We start from the raw sequence: 19549 nt of genomic DNA, 5'->3' as shown, positions 1-19549 counted from the left end.
GTGCTGTCCCGAGTTTCCTGCCTACATTCCCAACCAGACGATGTGCTCCTTGTAGTCAGGAACCACATCTCCTTCGGGCCTCTCTTCTCAGACCACAGCAGAACAGCAAGCACCCAGGCAAGTCCTGTCATTGCTAAATGCATGGTCTCATTTATTTCTCAAAACAGAGGCATATATCATACTTCCCCTTTATAAATAGCCAAGCAAATTAAGGATCAGAGTGACTAGTTAGTTTGTCCAAGTCACACAGCTTGAAAGAGAAAACACTGAAATCCACCAGCAGGCCTCTTTCACTCAAAGCCCATATTCTGTCCACTGAGGGGATGTGGAAAGAAAGGGGTGCAGGGTTCAGAGAGCAATGCATACTTACGGGGGGAGAGGTTATATCAGGGGGTGTGGACATGTCCCCAAAAAGTTCTAATTGGGTCACAGCCTGTAAAGACAAAAAAGGAATCATGTGACTACAAAAAAAGCTGGTGCTGCTGGGCCCTGCTTTACACAAAGTATGGTATGGGGATAAAACATTTCTGTTTTTCATCATTTCTAGATAAACCATAATCCTGGTGGGTCATTACTATACCTCAGGATCCCCAAGGCAATATCTTGAATGCAGCCAGAATCAATTCTTGCTTCCTTGCATCTGGCTATTTATCCAGGCTTGGTCAAGACTGCCCATTAATCACTTCCCATAAGCAGTAATAACATTACTTCACACTTATTTACCATCAAATGCCAGCAATGTCTCTCTTTTCTAGGAGATAAAGGCAGGGAGGCAATCCCATCGTTGGTTTTTCTCTCATGAGTGTATCCACACATACAACTTGCATTCCATGTGTAAGTACGGACATGACTTCATGGTCACGTCAGTAAGGGCTCCCAGTAGCATTCACCCTGAGAGGTAGGAATCATCATCCCCATTTTTACAAATAAATAAACTAAGTCTCAGGGATGTGACATCAAGGTCATGCAGGCCAGGATTTAAATTTTCTGAATACAGAGAATGCAGTCAAACAGCACTCTCTGAAAGAGTCCATCTTTAGGATAAAAAATGTGGTTGGAGGAAAAGAAAACATTTCATTTAATACCAGGAAAGGCATCAAAAACAACCTGGTATATACGCCATTAATCACTCCTAGGAACTCCATCACTGCAGACACTGCATCATCTATCTCCCCATCCATCATATGGGAGTGTCTGAGCAAGGCAAGCCACAGCAGCTAAAGAAACCCTTTAAGATACACTTAGAAATTAATCTGCATAAACTGCCAGATTCACAGACTGTAGGGAGCCTACGGCCTGACTTAATTATGACAAGTATGTAATCACATGCTTTGTACAAACCTGTCCACTGAGGAAAAACCACTTTTCCCTCATCTTCAGATCTTAAGTGATAGCTTCAAATTGGGGGAACCTAGACATACCACTTAGTAGAAGGGATGTGAAGAGTCCAACCGCCCTGCCACACAGGGCTCCTGCACTCAAACTGCTCTAACCAGGTCATGGCTGGTTCTCTAGGTTCATCCAAAGAAGGGACTGTTCTTTCCTACTGGCAAGTGAGTGAGCTTTGGGCTCTGGAAAAGGTCCCACACTCCATGCCTGGGGGTGTGGAGTACTGATAAGATAAACCACAAGAGAAAGGAGCCCCAGGTCGGAGAGGGCCCCAGAGAAGGACAAGGAATAATTGTTCTGAGGGATGGTTAATCACAAACAACCCAAGGGCACAACCACCTCATTTGCAGGTAGCCCCTCCAGCACAACCCTATAAAACTTCCTTCCAGCCCCTGCCTCTTTGCAGACAGCCCCTTCTCTGCTGTGCTGCCCACTGCAATCTTGCAATGTATTTTCATACTTTCTCTAATAAATCTACCTTTCTTTACCTAGAAATGTCTTCATAAATTCCTTTACTGCCTGGACCACCGGCCCCAGATAGTAGCTACCCCCCAACAGGGGGTATATTTGGATTCTACCACTTTCAATATCTGCAACTCCTCAGAATTACAGTTCCTTCATCTGGGCAATGGAGATAATATCTCCTTTGCAGATGTATTGACAATATTAATAGGAGAAGTTTCTTTGATGTTTGGTTAAGTCTGGTTGAAAGAGCACAAAAGGCTCTTTTTGCTGAAAGGAGAGAAGCTTGGCTTCGTTAACTTACTTGCAGCTCTTCCTTCACTTTCAGCTTTCAGATTGAATAACAGTGCCTGGCACACAGTAGGGACCTATAAGGACTGATTTTCTTTCCAACTGCACAATAGTTTTTTATAAATGTTCAACAACTGCTAGATGCTGGGCACTGTGCTATGTGCTGGGAACATAAAAATGACTAATGCCAACTCTCAGCCTGCAGAGAGTTTATAGACCGGTGGGAAGGACATCCAATCTGTAGATGCAAATAATCTCAGGTAATGCAGCAGAAATAGCAACAGGGGTCTCTACGGGGTGCTGTGGGAGTACCTAGAATGAAATGGATCTGGTTTGGCTGTGTCCCCACCCAAATCTCAACTTGAATTGTATCTCCCAGAATTCCCACATGTTGTGGGAGGGACCCAAGGGGAGGTAATTGAATCATGGGGGCTGGTCTTTCCCATTCTGTTCTCATGATAGTGAATAAGTCTCACAAGATCTGATGGGATTATCAGGGGTTTCCAATTTTGCTTCTTCCTCATTTTCCCTTGCTGCTGCCATGTAAGATGTGCCTTTTGCCTTCCACCATGATTCTGAGGCCTCCCCAGCCATGTGGAATTGTGAGTCCAATTAAACCTCTTTTTCTTCCCAGTCTCAGGCATGTCTTTATCAGCAGCATGAAAATGGACTAATACAGTAAAATTGTTACCAGTAGAGTGAGGTGTTGCTGAAAAGATACCCAAAAATGTGGAAGCGACTTTGGGACTGGGTAACAGGCAGAGGTTGGAACAGTATGAAGGGCTCAGAAGACAGGAAAATGTGGGAAAGTTTGGAACTTCCTGGAGACTTGTTGAATGCCTTTGCCCAAAATGCTGATAGTGATATGAACAATAAAATTCAGGCTGAGGTGGTCTCAGATAGAGATGAGGAACTTGTTGGGAACCAGAGCAAAGATGACTCTTCCTGTGTTTTAGCAAACGGACCAGTGACATTTTACCCCTGTCCTAGAGACTTGTGGAACTTTGAACTTGAGGGAGATAATTTAGGGTATCTGGTGGAAGAAATTTCCAAGCAGCAAAGCGTTCAATAGGTAACTTGGGTGCTGTTAAAGGCATTCAGTTTTCTAAGGGAAGCAGAGCATAAAAGTTTGAAAAATTTGCAGCCTGACCATGTGATAGAAAAAAAAAATTTCTCAGGAGAAATTCAAGCCAGCTGCAGAAATTTGCATAAGTAGCAAGGAGCCTAATGTTAATTCCCACAATCATGGGGAAAATGTCTCCAGGCCATGTCAGAGACCTTCATGGCAGCCCCTCCCATCACAGGCCTGGAGGCCCAGGAGGAAAAAGTGGTTCTGTGGGCTGGGCCCAGGGTCCCTGTGCTGTGTACAGTCTGGGGACTTGGTGCCCTGTGTCCCAGCCACTCTAGCTGTGGCTGAAAGGGATCAATGTACAGCTCAGGCTGTGGCTTCTGAGGGTAGAGGCCCCAAGTCTTGGCAGCTTCCATGTGGTGTTGAGTCTACGGGTGCACAGAAGTCAAGAACTGAAGTTTGGGAACTTCCATCTAGATTTAAGATGATGTACAGAAACGCCTGGATGCCCAGGCAGAAGTTTGCTGCAGGGGAACCCTGCAGGAAAGCCCCTGCTAGGGCAGTGTGGAAGGGAAATGTGTGGTCAGAGCCTCCACACAGAGTCCTACTGGGGCTCTGCTTAGTGGAGCTGTGAGAAGAGGGCCACTGTCCTCCAGACCCCAGAATAGTAGATCCACTGATAGCTTGTACAATGAGCCTGGAAAAGCCTCAGACACTCAACACCTGCCCATGAAAGCAGCTTGGAGGGAGGCTGTACCCTGCAAAGCCACAGGGGTGGGGCTGCCCAAGACCATGGGAACCCACCTCTTGCATCAGCGTGACCTGGATGTGAGACCTGGAGTCAAAGAAGATCATTTTGGAGCTTTAAAATTTGACTGCCCCACTGGATTTCAGGTTTGCATGGGATCTGTAACCCCTTTATTTTGGCCAATTTCTCCCATTTGGAACAGCTGTAATTACTCAATACCTGACACCTCCATTGTATCTAGGAAGTAACTAGCTTGCTTTTGATTTTACAGGTTCATAGGCAGAAGGGACTTGTCTCAGATGAGACTTTGGACTGTGGACTTTTGGGTTAATGCTGAAATGAGTTAGGACTTTGGGGGACTGTTGGGAAGGCATGATTGGTTTTGAAATGTGAGGACATGAGATTTGGAGGGGCCAGGGGCAGAATGATATGGTTTGGCTGTGTCCCCACCCAAATCTCAACTTGAATTGTATCTCCCAGAATTCCCATGTGTTGTGGGAGGGACCCAGGGGGAGTTAATTCAATCATGGGGGCTGGTCTTTCCCATGCTATTCTCATGATAGTGAATAAGTCTCACGAGATCTGATGGGTTTATCAGTGGTTTCTGCTTTTGCATCTTCCTCATTTTCTCTTGCTGCTGCCATGTGAGAAGTGCCCTTTGCCTTCTGCCTCTCCCCAGACAAATGGAACTGTGAGTACAATTAAACCTCTTTTTCTTTCCAGTCTTGGGTATGCCTTTATCAGCAGCGTGAAAACAGACTAATACAGAGGCCCAACCAGCTTTTGGCAAAGTTTAAGAAGGTTTTCTAAAGGAAATAGCCTAGAGCTGAATCCTGAAGGACAGGAGCCATGTGACCAAAAAGAGGAGACCATCCAGGCAGAGGAAACTTCTTAAAAATGGCCACAGGCCCAGAACAGAGTAGGTAGGTGGTAATGGAAGCAGTTCACTGTTACCAACATGAAGGTGGGAGAGAGGAGGCCAGTGTGGTGGACAGGGGCAAGGTTGTGGTGGGAATTTCATACATTTCCCAGCCTTTTCCATCAATTCTTGGCTATCTTGTTTCTCTTTCATACAGTAACAGCCCAGCAGCTGATGGGAATGAGGTGGACAGCACCCAGGTGCTCTCTCAAATCTTGCTGGACTTGAAATACTTTTCTTTGGTAATCCTTCTCTAGCATGTTAGCAATATTTTATATTATTTGGTGAAGCTATGCTAGTCTTTTAGACTCTTTTCCAAATTCATAAAAGGAATAACTTTATTTAATCAATTCAAATGAAGCTTCTGGGCTTCTTTGAGACTGCAACTCTATGCTTTTAAAATGGCCCACAACTATTTTCATTGTTAGGAAAATATTAAAATGAAATTATTAATTAAGTCACACAATTTACATGTGTTGAACTCATGGCATACTTTTACTAACATCATAAATATAATTTATTGGCTAATTTTCTCCTTAAGCACAACTTTTAAAATAACCTTCATACTTGAGATATAGACTTTCCTTTTGCCAAATGATTTTCACTCAAGGATTAAACGAGAAAAACATGCAGAGGCATAAAACATAGATTGTCATTTCATTCCAGTGGTTTTCTGTTTAAATAGAACCTTGAGTTAATTAAATTTTATAGAAAAGGGGGATTCTTGGGCCATAAAATTAAAAATAATCCTAATAAACATATGTGATCGAGAATCTGAAATACTATCTATTTTCACAGGCCTCCTCCCCATCTTAACCCCAGTCCTTTTATTTGTAAGCTAATAAACCATGTTCCATCTGATAATACTGCTCTAATGAATCATTTTAAAAGCCTCAAGAGAATAAAACTAACAATTCACATTTGCAAAACACTTTATAGTTTGCAATACACTTTCAAATACATTATCATCGTGTTTGATACTCACTGAGCCCCGTAAAGTCAACAGCATAGGCACCATTGTCACTATCTATGTTTCACAGATGAGCTAGCCGAGGCTGAGGTTAAGTGACTCGCCTCTGATCAGTCAGCTAAAAGCAGCTGGGATGGACTTGACCCACACACCCGCCAGCATCTTATTCATCGATCCATCACTTTACCAAACCTTAGTTAGCCTTGCTAAATAGTGGAAGTCCAGCTCTACAACATTCTCTAACCAGAAATCTGGGTTGCTAGGAGGTCTGCCATGAGGCACATCCATTTGAGGTCATTTGGAATGTCAGCTTGAGATGTCTACTCGCCAGAGAGTAAGGCCCTTCCATTACTGGCATTTCAAATGTCTCCTGGTAAAGAGAGATGTAGCTGGAGATGGCAGTTTTGCCCCTTTTTTAGCCCTCTGGGCATTTTCCAGGGGTAAGAAGAGTGACATTGGAAGGTGTACATGACAGTGAAGGAAAAGTAGCTTCGATGTTTAGGGAGGTAGTCCCCCAGTATCTCCATCAGGCCTGTTCTCTCCCCAGTCATTCTTTGATACGAACAAGTGATGGTTTTTCAGTAATATCCAGTTCAAGATTAGTATATTGGTCCTTCCAACTAGATCACTGCAACTAGACCCCTAGGCCTTTCCTAGAGAGAAATTCTGAAGGCACCACTGATGGAGGCTGAGATGTCATGGCTGACCCCGAAAACACCTTCTTACAGACCCATTCCCTATGTTTTGGCATCAGTTGTTCTGTAACCCTTCAGTGGGCAGACATGGGAGTTCCTACCTTGCATCAGCTACCAAGAGCAAGGGCTACAGAGATAGGTAAGGCACATTTCTGTTCCTATTGTCATAAGCTGGCTGTTTTATGGAAAGACAGACCCAGAGACACAATCAATGGAGGAGAGAAGCACAGGCAGTTATGAAAGAAGAGGCCATCTCAGGGTCTGACATGTGCTCCTCCTCCTACCTAGAACACTCCTTCCTTCTCCCACACATCCTTCAGGACGCAAATTAGAAGGCTTTCTGTTTTGTTTCCTACGAGGTGGCTTCTTAAATCAATTTGTACCCTATTCCATCGCCCATGATACTCCCAGATCAGTGGTTCTCAACCTTGGATGCACATTGAGATCAGCTGCGGAAAAATTACTGATGCCTGCTTCCCGCCCCTGAAGATTCAGAATTAATTGGTTTGAGGTAAAACCTAGTCACTGGAACTTGGAAAGCTCTCCTAATGATTCTGATTTCAGGCCATGGTTGAAGATTTTCATCCTAGAGGTTTCCCAATTCTGTATTTAGGAGTGATAATATGCATTGGCTGCCGTATCAATCAATTTGAACAGATGTTGACTGCAACCAATATATTTATACCAGGTTATACTGACTGAATAGCAACCTCGCCTGTTTTTTATTCCCAGTGGTGTACTTGGCACGTCTTGTTCATGTATCTGAATTCCTACTATATCATGATATACTACATACACTACACTACGCTAGGCGAGGCTCTACTGTCATATCTTATCCCAGGCAATGTTGCGCTATGTTACACTGTGAGCTTCTTTAGGAAAGCCCCTTTTCTGCATCTCTAGCATCTATTAGGATGCCTGGGACATGTTAGAGGTTTGAAAAATATTGCTGGATGAAAAGAAGGGGTGCTATCTCCTCTCCAACATACACTTTGTTTACACACATACACACACACATGTGTACATACACTCTCATTATTTGACCTCATGGCAGGGCCCACCAATAGTCTTCCTGGGGACATTTGAATAGGTACCTACTAGAGCAGAGCAGGGCAGCAAGTCTGCCATTCATGCAAGCTGGATGAAGAGAATATGGAATGCATGAGTATGAGCAGAACAACCTCATTTAACACAAACCTCAAGGCCTTACCTTTGTTGCCTCAAAAATCTCATCAAAGTCCATGGGCAGATTTCTGTTCTGTAACCACAAGGCACGACTGATGAGCATGAAATGAATGATGAGATAATGACATGAAACAGTTAACCAGAGAGGGCTCTAATTCTTACCGGGGTGGCTGCAGCAAACCGTTTTTCAAAATCCTCAAACGAATAGCCGTTCTGAAAGTGGAAGGGATGATGAATGAGGATGAAGTGAATGACACACAAATGACATGGATTTATGAGTTTAATGATGACAGTATCTATGGTTCACACTTCCATGGTCTCAGTAGGCGGGAGCTGTTTCCAATGTCTGTGAATATCTTGGAATATGTTTCTAGCATAAGCAGATGATAAAACATGGGTCTGATTAGGAAATACAGCAATGGTAAATTTGTAAGTTTAAAGTCCATCTTCCTGCAATTATAGACATTGCCCTGCAGTCACAGACATCAGCAGTGGCTATGGATAAGAGCGTGCTGTTTTTTTTTTTTTGTCTTATAAATTGCTTTATTTTTGCACTGAAACAAACTTTTAAAAATTATCATAAATATTTGTTTTACATAACCACTGTTGAGGAACAAAAAAAGGCCAGTTCACTCGCATTTCATTTTAAAAGGTACCGAAAACATGTCACGTGAGATTTTTCTTTTAAAAGAACAGAATGTCATCTTGTGCTTTAGCCAAACTTTACAGCTGGTTTTCATGTGTTTTTATACATGTTGTCTTCTCTGCTTGAAATGCTCTTCCCCTCGGCCGGGCGCGGTGGCTCATGCCGAAAATCCCAGCACTTTGGGAGGCTGAGGCAGGTGGATCACAAGGTCAGGAGATCGAGAACAGCCTGGCCAACATGGTGAAATCCCGTCTCTACTAAAAATACAAAAAATTAGCTGGGCGTGGTGGTGGGCACCTGTAATCCCAGCTACTCGGGAAGCTGAGGCAGGAGAATCACTAGAATCCAGTAGGTGGAGGTTGCAAGTGAGCCGAGATCGTGCCACTGCACTGCAGCCTGGGTGACAGAGCGGACTCCATCTCAAAAAAAAAAAAAAAGAAAGAAAGAAATGCTCTTCCCCTCATCTCTGCAAGCTCAGTGCTCCCCAAACCCAAATTCTTCAAACCTAGCTCAAAAGCCACCTCCTCCATGAAGAGTCTCTCTATCTTTTGAACTGAAATCCTCCTGAGTGTCCTCAGTACATTATCTGTGTCTATTACACCATGAACTTCCTCAAGTAGCTGGTAGAGGGTCTCCCTCTGCAGCTGGTAGAGGGTCTGGCAGATAGCAGTCCTCAAAAATACAGAAATGAATGCACATTCTAGAAGTAGCTGGCAGTGGGCAACATTTAATTGCTTTGTTAACTTTGTATTTTATTGTTTATATTACACATTATAGGTACGTATAATATATCATATACATGTATATTTTAATGGCCATGTTCTGGTCTATATGTATAAGCTAATTATTCTTTGGATGATTTCCAAATAGTAAAACATTAATATAAATCTGCTAATATGGACATTAAAATGGAGTTACTACACATGAATAGTTTTGAGGAGAGCTTTTGGCAATGGAGGACTGGGAAAACTATCACCCATAGCCTCGTAGTACTGCGCTTTGTCAGAATTTGCTTTCACCCTGTCTATAGCACATGTGACTGTTACTTCCCTCAGCCCCAGTTACAGAGTGCAGAGCAGAGCAGAGTGGAAGAATCAATGTGCCCGGGCCTACTAAGGCAGAGCGTTCAGGTCAACCACCAACCACCTGTTTCCACCAGCCCGTGGTTCAACATGACTTAACTGTGGCTTCAATGAGAGGAAAAGCCACATCAAATGACCATAGACATTATTATTATTATTATTATTATTATTATTATTAATATTTGGCCAGAGGTGGGGAGAGGTGGTGAGACAATATTAGTCTAAGAGATCCTATAATCTATGGTGTGGCCTAAGAGGTTAAGGTTATGTCGCTACATCCTTTATAAATTCACACACTCCTAGCAATTTATGGCAGAGCCCCTACCAACTAGCTCTGGGTCATAACTTTTAATAAAAAAATTTTTTAGTGTCCAAAATCTCATTACATCTGTCCAATATAAAAAAGCAAATGGCTTCAGAGCATGATGGATGAATTAAATAAATTTGAAAAACAGCCTGTGGTAGAGGCTCATAAAACCCCCCACCATGTCCCATATAATGAAAATGTGGGAGGATAACCAGTGTCAGCATGAGCGTGTTGTCACCTTCCTGGGAAAGGAGACGTGGCCTTTGGTGAGGTGTGGAGCTGAGGTGTGATGAGGCGATTTCTTTGAATTCAGTTGAAGCTTGGTCTGAGCAGATGAACAAATGCATTTTTTGGAATCACACAAATATGGACGGCGTCCTGGCCACGTCAGGCCATGAATGTGCTGGCCTCGATTAACCTCAGTTTTCTCATCTTTAAGGTGCAGTGGGTAATGACATCATGGCAAGTTTATGGAGCAGTTTAAATGAGATGTGTGTGCAAAGTCTCGTTTGGTGTTTAGCACATAGTAGATGCCCAAGGAATAGTAACTATTATTATCTTCTCCTATTTTTGGCTCATTTCAGTAATGCACATGCACTTTTTTTTTTTTTGAGACAAGATCTCACTCTGTCGCAGGTTGGAGTGCAGTGGTGCGATGTTGGCTCACTGCAACCTTCGCCTCACAGGCTTAAGTGATTCTCCTGCCTCAGCCTCCCGAGTAGCTGGAATTACAGGTGTGTACCACCATGCCTGGCTAATTATTGTATTTTTAGTAGAGATGGAGTTTTGCCAGTTTGGCCAGGCTGGTCTCAAACTCCTAACCTCAGCCTTCCTCAGCCACCAAGCCCGGCCCCAAGGCACATATTTTTTAATATTAGGAAATTGTTATTATATAAGATTTGGAAATAGAAATGAAAATCTTTCCAATGGCCTCTCCTTAGAAACCACCTCCACTCAAGAGCCCAACACTTCCTAGACCACCCATCCTTACTCCTGAAACCTTCAATCCATTCTTGACTCCATCTTCTCTCTTTTGCCCTGCTCTTGGCTACAGTCTTGCCTGATCGTCTTCATCCCATCCATATCTTTTTTTTTTTTACCTTGTGTCTACCTTACTGTTCTAACTCTGGCTCAGTCATTTCTCAGAGCTGCTCTCTTACAGCTACCTGTTTGGGGCAACCTTTGGAGACACCCAGTGCACTTCCTCCAGCCAGTGCGGAGATGCTTCCAGCTAATAAATACACTTTTTCCCAGGTGATTCTTATGGACAGAAACTGATCTACTCCCCATTCTCTCCAAATTGCTAAATCTTGTTTTACCCACAATTACCACTTGAGTTTTAATTCATTTATATTAAAGTCTTTTTTGTTTTGTTTCTTACAGATTTTTTTCATACTATCATAGCATGTACACAGTTTTGTATTCTTTTAAAAACTCAACATGACATCAAATTTACTCGCAACTAAACTTCCAGTGAGGAAATATAAAATAAGATATTCTCTCATGTTGTTTCAATATGGTTCTGGCTTGAATCGTCATTAAAACACTGAAATAAAGTTCCCACAGGGAGTTTATCTTCCTATAATCTCTTTTCGAAACAGTGGGGACACTATGATTCCATTACTGAGTAAGGCAATGAGGAAGACAAGATTCATGTTATTTTTACAGGAAAAATGACAGTGGATAAGGGACTTAGGATAAAAAAAATCTCACAAAGGAAGAAAACCTTTTTTATGGCTTCCAAATCAGAAAACTGCTGTGGTTCTCACTCCTGGCTGCACAGTGTAATCCTTTGGGGCAGCTACTGATGCCAGAGCCACATCATCAGAGATTTGGATTGTACTGGTCTAGGGTGGGGCCCTGGCATCAGTAGGTTTTACAAGCTCCCCAGGTGATGCTAATGTGCAGCTGGATTTGCAAATCACCATGCTGGGGAATAAACTCTCAGTAGGAATAATTAGCAGAAGGTTCCTAGGAAAACTGAAGCTGCCTTGATTGATTATGCAATTGATTAATTTCTTCAATGAACATTCACTGGGTGCTTTCCACATGCCATGTCCTGGCTGGGCACTGGCGTTACCTAGATGGATAACACATAGTCCTTCTTTTCATAAGGTCAGAGCAGAGCTATGCTGTATGATCTTTGTAGCTTGGGGTGGACAGTTGTGGGACAAGGACCACACAAGGCTTCTAGATCTAAACTCAGAGCTCAGACCAAGGCTGAAAAAACAAAACAAACAAACAAAAAACCAAAAACAAACAAAAAAACAAAAAAAATTCAATTATCCATTTAGAAGGCTCAAGAGAAATGGATTAACTTAAGTGATTTGTAACTGCACTAAGGTGGGTACTATTAAGGACACCTACTGATTCCAGGCGTCTGAATGCATGTTACCTTTCCCTAATGAAGGATTTAACAAGGAAGACACATGCTAATGAAGACTAATTCCTTCTAGGGTATCTAGGAGTTTATGCTCTTTATCACCTTTACCCAAGAGTGAACAGCCACTTTCCCATTTCTTGGCAGACAGAAATGGGAAAGCTCTGTTTGGCAATTGAAGAACAGGGGCAAGTGGTTTGAGATGGGGAATAGAAACTTTGATTTTAATAAATGATCTCTAGACCAGGCCTGTCCAATAGAACTTTTTGGGATGATGTAAAGTTCTCTATCTGTGCTGTCCAATATAGCAGTCAGTAGATACATGCACACTTCAAATATGGCTAGCATGCCTGATGAACTAAATTTTAAATTTTATTACATTTTCATTATTTTTGATTTAATAGCTTCATGTGGCTAGTGGCTACAGTATTGGACAGCATGACTCTAGATAAAATACATTAAAAAATAAACTTCCATTTAACTGGGTGCTTCCTAAATACTAGACATAGTCCTTCCTTATATATTCTCTTCTACTCTTTTAAAGAATATCCCATATTTGTATTGAATGGAAGAATTCTACGGGAAAATTGATTTCTTTGCTATGTCTAGACAGTACCATGAAATCAAATTCAGTTTGCAAAAGCAGCAGACTTCTTCTAGCTTTAAGAGGTTTTTTTCATTGCCGGAGCTAAGTGAAAGCCAGCTATTTGTGAAGTTTTTTAGAAGAAAGTTAAGATTCATGTTTCAAATGGAAATCCATGAAGCTTCATTAGAACTGAAACAAAATGGAATCCCATTTAATGCCAAAATGTGCCAGGCCTACTGAGATTTGGGGATCGGTGGTCTTGCTGGGCTCAATACCTTGATCTAATAGAGAAATTGGTGCTGCTTTGAGGTTTTGTCTTTATAATGATTGAGACGTTGCCTCTAATTACTACAATTTGGGCCTCACTTTAGCAGCTAATAGTCCTCCTTCTTCCAGCTTCCAATTCAGGAGGATCCCAAAGGTTGTACAGAAGGTTGGAGGATAAAGGGAAATGCTTCAATCTTACAATAAAAGTTACATCTTCCCTTGAAGTGCTCACACGTGTAATATATCCACAAGTCCTTGAACAACAAAATATTTACATCCAGATGCTTACAAATTAAGCTGGTCCTTGAAATGTTCTTTCTTAATATGCAAGGGGAAGTTTGGCATGGGGAATGTTGGTGCAAGGATTTTGCTGGCACCTTATTGAGACATTGCAAGAAAGGCAGAACCCAGTGGACAAAGTTCAGGGTGCTAAGCTGACCTGAACAGGCTAACGCAAATGACAGGGCATAGCTGTGGCTAAAGCCTCTGTCTCTGGATTCTTGGCCTTCTCAACTTTCATCTAATGTCAAGAAAACTAATTTGCTTGCAAGTGAAAACACTGAGTACTTTTAAAGTGAGAAATGTGATGGTTTCAGGAGAGGCAGAGTGAGGGAATGAAAAGAGAGATGTGGGGAACAGTAGTTTTCAGTTCAAACTGCTGCTCCATCACTGGCATTTCCTTGAATAAAGTTTATCATTTGAGCCTCAGTTTCCCCCTCTGCAAAAGAGGGATAACAATGCTTACAATGTGGGCTTGCAGAGAGGAAGCAGTGAGAAGTCTGATGTATACGAAAATAGCACAGCAACTGGCAGAGTAAAATTTCAACAGGTGTCATTTCCCTTTTGAAAATTACAGAAAAGGAAGGAAGGAAGGGAGGGCAGGAGGAAGAATAGTCATGGAATTATTTGCTTGGTAGGTGAGGGTAGACAGGTGCCAGGTCATGGCAAAAATTTCGGTGATATTGGTTTAGGGAAGGGATGAAGTCACCTGGAGAAGAGGCTGAAGATGCGTTGTAGTCTTCACAGAGCAGATGCTCAGTCAAAGCAGCTTCTGCTCTTGGACCTTCCCCCAGTTTTTAACACTGGCAAGGCTGGACTGTTCTAGGAGGCTGCCTCATCATTCCACCCACCCCACCCTTTCTCCTTCCCGCTCTTCTTCCTATCCATCCCTGATACCTATTTTAGAACTCAGATTGTAACTCCATGTTTTGATGCTCAGGTTTTCTAAAAGCCAGTCAATATTTTCTTGAAAGTATACATGAGGTTGCAGTTGGTGGCACGATCTGCAGGCAGAAGATGATTATGCAATAAGCTACTAATGGCTAAATGAAGTCTGACCTCAGTAACAGTGATAAAGGAAAGGAGATATCAATTGTGATGCCTGAGAAATGATAGTGCTAGTGTTAAGGGGAGATGGTGGTAGTTCCAGAGATGTCTGTCCTAAGACTGTGATCATTGGTCATCCATTCATTTACTTCTATTTATTAAATATATATGATTTACTGAGCATCTATAAACAAAGTCTTCTACCACATGAAGGAGATAGAAAACAAGAAATTATACAGTTTGTGTTATCAGTGAGATAATTCACATAAAACCTGTAGTATATAGGGCCCAGCTCAGAGTAATGACAAGATTCATGCTAGTGGTTACTAGTAATATTGTCCTTATTATTAAATACATGGCACCCAACCCCACATTGTGGGGCTGGGGAAGCTGGGGGCAGCATACATTTTGAGCTGGTGGCAGTAGCAGCAGTGGGAATTTGATGGTGGAAATGGTGTCATGGGATAGAGGGCAGTCATCATAAAAACAGATGATGACATAGCGCTCTCTGTGCTGTGTCATCATCATGGTAGCCAAGATGAGGCCAGGGATGGAAATTAAGAAGAAACATTGAAAACACCATCACAGACACAGAGCTCTCTAGAAACACTGGGAAAGACTATATAATTTACACACTCGTAGAAGCTTCCTGATTCTAATCCATGACTTCATCTCAAAGATCTGACATTTGACAAGGAGGATTTCAGGATTCAATGCCCTCTTCCCTTGCCTTAGCTCCTTGTGAGGGGAAGGATCAGGCTGCAAGATGGCATTGCTACTTTAATGGCTTTTGATAGAACAAACAGATATGCACAGGTATAAATATGCACAGAAAACCAGGAACCAAAGGGGAAACATTTCTAAAAGCTTGCAATTATTTGTTTTTAATGGTCTCTTCCTATCTCCTTTTTTCTTTTAAAAACCTATTATTCTAGTTCCACATTAGCAAAAACTCAAAGATTTTTCAAAAACTCCTAATAAGATTTGGCATCGGTTCAGTACTTTGAAAAGGGAGTGAATTAGAATTACAGTAATGTGAAATTGGCTCCCATCAGCAGGATGACAGGATTCAACACACTTTTGGGGAGGAGGGCAGGGGAACTTCTCAGAGTCAGTCATCTTTCTTTGCTGCTGTGCCTCTCTTGGAGGGGTTACCACTGCGGTCCAGATGGCATCCAAATGGTAACAAGAAATATTGGAGGGAGCTGAAATCAAGCAAGAGTAGCACAGGCTCAGGCTGAATGCAGAGCAAATCAGAGGAAATCACAAATGGAGAGATGTCACAGCAAAGGAAAAAATAGCCAGGAGGGCTTTGCCTGCTGCTCTGACAGCCGTTCCATGCAAAATGTTTTTCCTTTTCTTCTCCAGAGGAATGCAGATTTTACATACTTAGGAATTCATTTCCTCATTCACTTCTTCATTCTTGGATTTGATTATCAAGGCATTAATTTAATTAAGGAATAAACATTTCCCAAATGCCCATTATGAACCAGGCACTATGCCTATCCTGTGAGCATTGAGATGCTGTCCATTCTCTGAGTTGTAACAGCAAAGTTAGGGAAACTGGAGAACACTAATTCAATTCAGAGTGTGAGAAGTGCCACAACAAGGGTACCAGGCTGAGCATTTTTATAGAGCATGTACAAGTTCATTGCGACTGTGCTGTTCCCGGGACTGAAACCAACTCCATGTGAATAGCCAAAGCAAGAATTCCGTTTTTATGTGAGTGGAATTGGACTCGATTACTATCCTTGAATTTTTCTTTGTTGTAACGTTAGGGAAATATCCATCTCAATAAGACTGAGTTGAAGATTACCCAGGATAAGATTCAAGGTAACAGTTGAGCATGTGCCTGACAAATAGTAAGACTTCCATTAGTGTCTGATTATTTGGATCTTCTATTAAGTCAACAATTCAATACAGTATCCTTTGGGAATATGATGATTTTGTAGCACTTACTTGATGGGATTTTGAGCTGTTTTAAACATTTCAGAATTGCAGAATAGAATTAGAAGAGACTATAGAAATCTCTAACACAACTCATCCCTGTATTTATTTCAAATCAAGAAACAGAGACCTTCAACTTTCTCAAAAACACATGATAATAATAGTGATAGTAATAGTGGCAGATTTGGGATGACACAGCAAGTTCCCAACTCCTGGTCTAGTTCCTTTTCACTCCACCATGGTTCCTCTCACAGTTGTATAGATTAAGAGGAGACCATCAAGAGTCAGAGCAGAGAAACCTAGCTCACATTTTGTAACAAGGAAACAGGCTCAAAGGAAACCCTGGCTTGCTCATAGGGAAACCCAGCGAGGGAAATGGCTACTTCCTAGAGCTCTGAGGATCGAATGAGGAAATATTCACAACTAGATGACCTGGAAGGCAGCCTTAAGGTTTGAAGTCCAGAGGATATCTGGAAGAGCGTTATCCTCAACTGTTTTTGATTGATTGTAGAACTTGAAAATAGTTTGTGTGTGTCTTAACATCACATGCCATCTGAATAAGTCTCTAGGTATATTCTTTACTGTCTCAGGCCTTGGCGTAAGACCTTTCCTCTGTCTAATTGTGATTTCCATTTTTATTTATCAAGAAAACTATAACATACCCCTAGAGGACATGTTAGCTCCAGTTAGCTCTTCAAAGCCTTCCTCCATGACCCTCAGGATGGATTAGATGACTACACTTGGCATCACACGTGTCCAGGTACAATGACTGTTACCTTCTACCTTTTCTACTATAGCCTATGGCCTTGTAGAGGCTCTACTTCCTCATATGGGAAACTGTCTTATTCATCTTTGATTTTCTAGTACCTAGATGGCCTAGTGGTCAGCACACAGAAGGAAATTATATTGAATTGATACATTTTAAAAAACAAAATGAATACATGGATGAACTTGTTTATATAATACAATAGAAAACTGAACAGAAAGAAACTTGGTGATAGCATGACTTATTATATGGAGGGTATGGCATTCCATATGTTGTTTTCAAATGCTCAGCATGTAAGTGCATGCATGCACGCATACACACGATCACACACACACATACACACACACACACAATCACAGAGATTTGGCATTTGTTATTAGGAACTCCAGAAAAAAGCTGTCACATCTACCCTGCCATTTGGCCAAATGGGGCTTTGCAATTAGGGTAAATTACTCCATTTCTAACTTCAAGGAAATACTAGGCAGAAGTTCCAGAAAAAGTTATAAGAACAAGGATATGATGCCCTCCTAGCCCTACTAATATCTGAATGGCATTTTCAACTGACTCTTCAAGCTCCTCCCCAGTGAGACCCATCAGTGGTTCTAGTGTGTCAGCAATCTGAGATAGTCTTCGCTACTGAAAGTCTTGCCAATATCTGATCAGCACCCTTTTGGATTTTAGCAATTAGTGGGTGACTATATCCCATAATTTTCAGCCTCTCAAACTTAACATGTCCAAAGAACTTTTGATCTCCCCAAACGTGTTCTTTCCTTGTCTTCCAGTTTCTATAAAGGCCACCAACTCACACCCAGATGCTCAAGTCACAAGCTACTTTAGATTCCTCTCTCTCCCACAGTTTGACATGCAAGCTTTCATGAAGAAATGCTGATTCTATCCCTGAACATGTCCCAAAGCTGTCTGCCTCTCTCCCTCTTCTCTGTGCCATTCTCCTTTGCCCGAGTGCTGCTTCCACTTTTGCCCACTTAAGTTAATCTCCCAAAGAGAGGTCAAAGTGGTCTTTAAAAAAATATCAGATGAGGCCAGGTGTGGTGGTTCACGCCTGTAATCCCAGCACTTTGGGAGGCTGAGGCGGGCGGATCACCTGAGGTCAGGAGTTTGAGACCAGCCTGGCCAACATGGTGAAACCCCGTCTCTACTAAAAATACAAAAATTATCTGGGTGTGGCAGTGCATGCCTGTAGTCCCAGCTACTCAGGAGGCTGAGGCAGGAGAATCGCTTGAACCCAGGAGACGGAGGTTACTGTGAGCTGAGATCGTGCCACTCCACTCCAGCCTGGGCGACAGAGCAAGACTCCTTCTCAAGAAAAAAAAAAAATCAGATGAGTTCTCTTATTGCACTTGGAATAAAATCCAACCTCCTTACCACTGCCTACAAAACCATCCACACTTGGGGTGCCACCTGTTCTAAACTTGCCTCCACCATTCTCCCCTTTCCTACTGTGTTCTCCCTTCACTGGCTCATTCCTGCCTCAAGGCTTTTGCCCTTGTCTTTCTCTGTTCCTGGCACACTCTTCATCTGGTTGGTTCCTTCTCCTAATTCAGAGTTGGGCCAGATGTCACGTCCTCAGGGAGACCTTCTCTGACTCCACCTAATGCAGGAGTAGCCCCAGCTCTTGTTCATTGCCTTGTTTGGTTTTGTTTCAAGCACTCACTGCTCTGTCTGTTTCCTTTTCTGTTGGCAGCCTTTCCCCCTGGAAGGTGACCTGGGTTGGGACTTGGTTTGACTTGTACCTGTGCCTAGTTCCATGCTTGACACACAGTAGACACTAGACTTTATTTGAAAAATGGGTGAAGGAATGAATGCTTGAGCAGAGCAATGCATAAGTGACCAGAGACCGGTTCTAGGAGGCACCTTACAGTATTGCAGAAACTATAAAATGATAACAAAAAAGACACTTCATGCAAATACTACAGGGAAAGGGAACTCTATGTTTGCCACTTTGACATCTGTGCTCTGGCCTCGGGCTTCTTTTCCTACTTGTTCTGGTGCTGGACACCTTATATCTGAGGACCTTGTAGCTAGGGAACGAAGAAGGCATAGTTAAGGAGATCTTACCATAGATACCAAAAGCAGAAAGTGTCTTTACTCACACGTTTGCTATATCTGTTCTATGAAAAACCTTTTAAATTAAAGTAGCCCATATCTCCTTAGTCAGGTCACAGGTGGTTGGGATCATTATTTCTCGTTTTGACAAATCCACAAAGAAGACAAAAAAAGTACATTCTGGACTCAAGAGGAAGGAATGGGTCTCAGGGTAATATTAAGACCTTCTCTCTTCTTGGCCAGGTAGAGGTCGCTAAGGACAATAATAATTATAGCTAATGCTTAGATGAAACTTCCTCTGTATGAACCAGACACCATTCTATGTTCATTCATATATTAACTCATTTAATTATCGCAACAAATGTGAGGTGCTGTTACTTGCCTTGTTTCCAAGAGGAGGAAACCAAGGCACAGAAGGTTTAATTAACTTGCCCAGGGTCACACAGCTAG

The 19549-nt window shown here is 42.2% G+C and overlaps 1 protein-coding gene across 9 annotated transcripts in view; it reads right to left on the bottom strand.

Moving 5' to 3' along the window:
* DAB1 (DAB adaptor protein 1) overlaps positions 1 to 19549 on the bottom strand; it is a 1047542-nt gene that overhangs the window by 30379 nt on the left and 997614 nt on the right. For 8 of the 9 annotated variants that reach the window (XM_063613881.1, XM_063613879.1, XM_063613883.1 and 5 more), the window contains 3 exons: positions 7891 to 7941; positions 7754 to 7801; positions 371 to 433 (listed from right to left, as the gene is read on the bottom strand). In XM_063613881.1, the coding sequence (XP_063469951.1) occupies positions 371 to 433; positions 7754 to 7801; positions 7891 to 7941 (162 nt within the window). The remainder of the gene's footprint in view (positions 1 to 370; positions 434 to 7753; positions 7802 to 7890; positions 7942 to 19549) is intronic. The other variant, XM_063613880.1, reaches the window with a different exon arrangement.

This window comes from Symphalangus syndactylus, chromosome 19 (genome assembly GCF_028878055.3).
Source record: "Symphalangus syndactylus isolate Jambi chromosome 19, NHGRI_mSymSyn1-v2.1_pri, whole genome shotgun sequence".
NCBI lineage: Eukaryota > Metazoa > Chordata > Mammalia > Primates > Hylobatidae > Symphalangus > Symphalangus syndactylus.
This window is presented reverse-complemented; position numbering and strand designations above follow the sequence as displayed.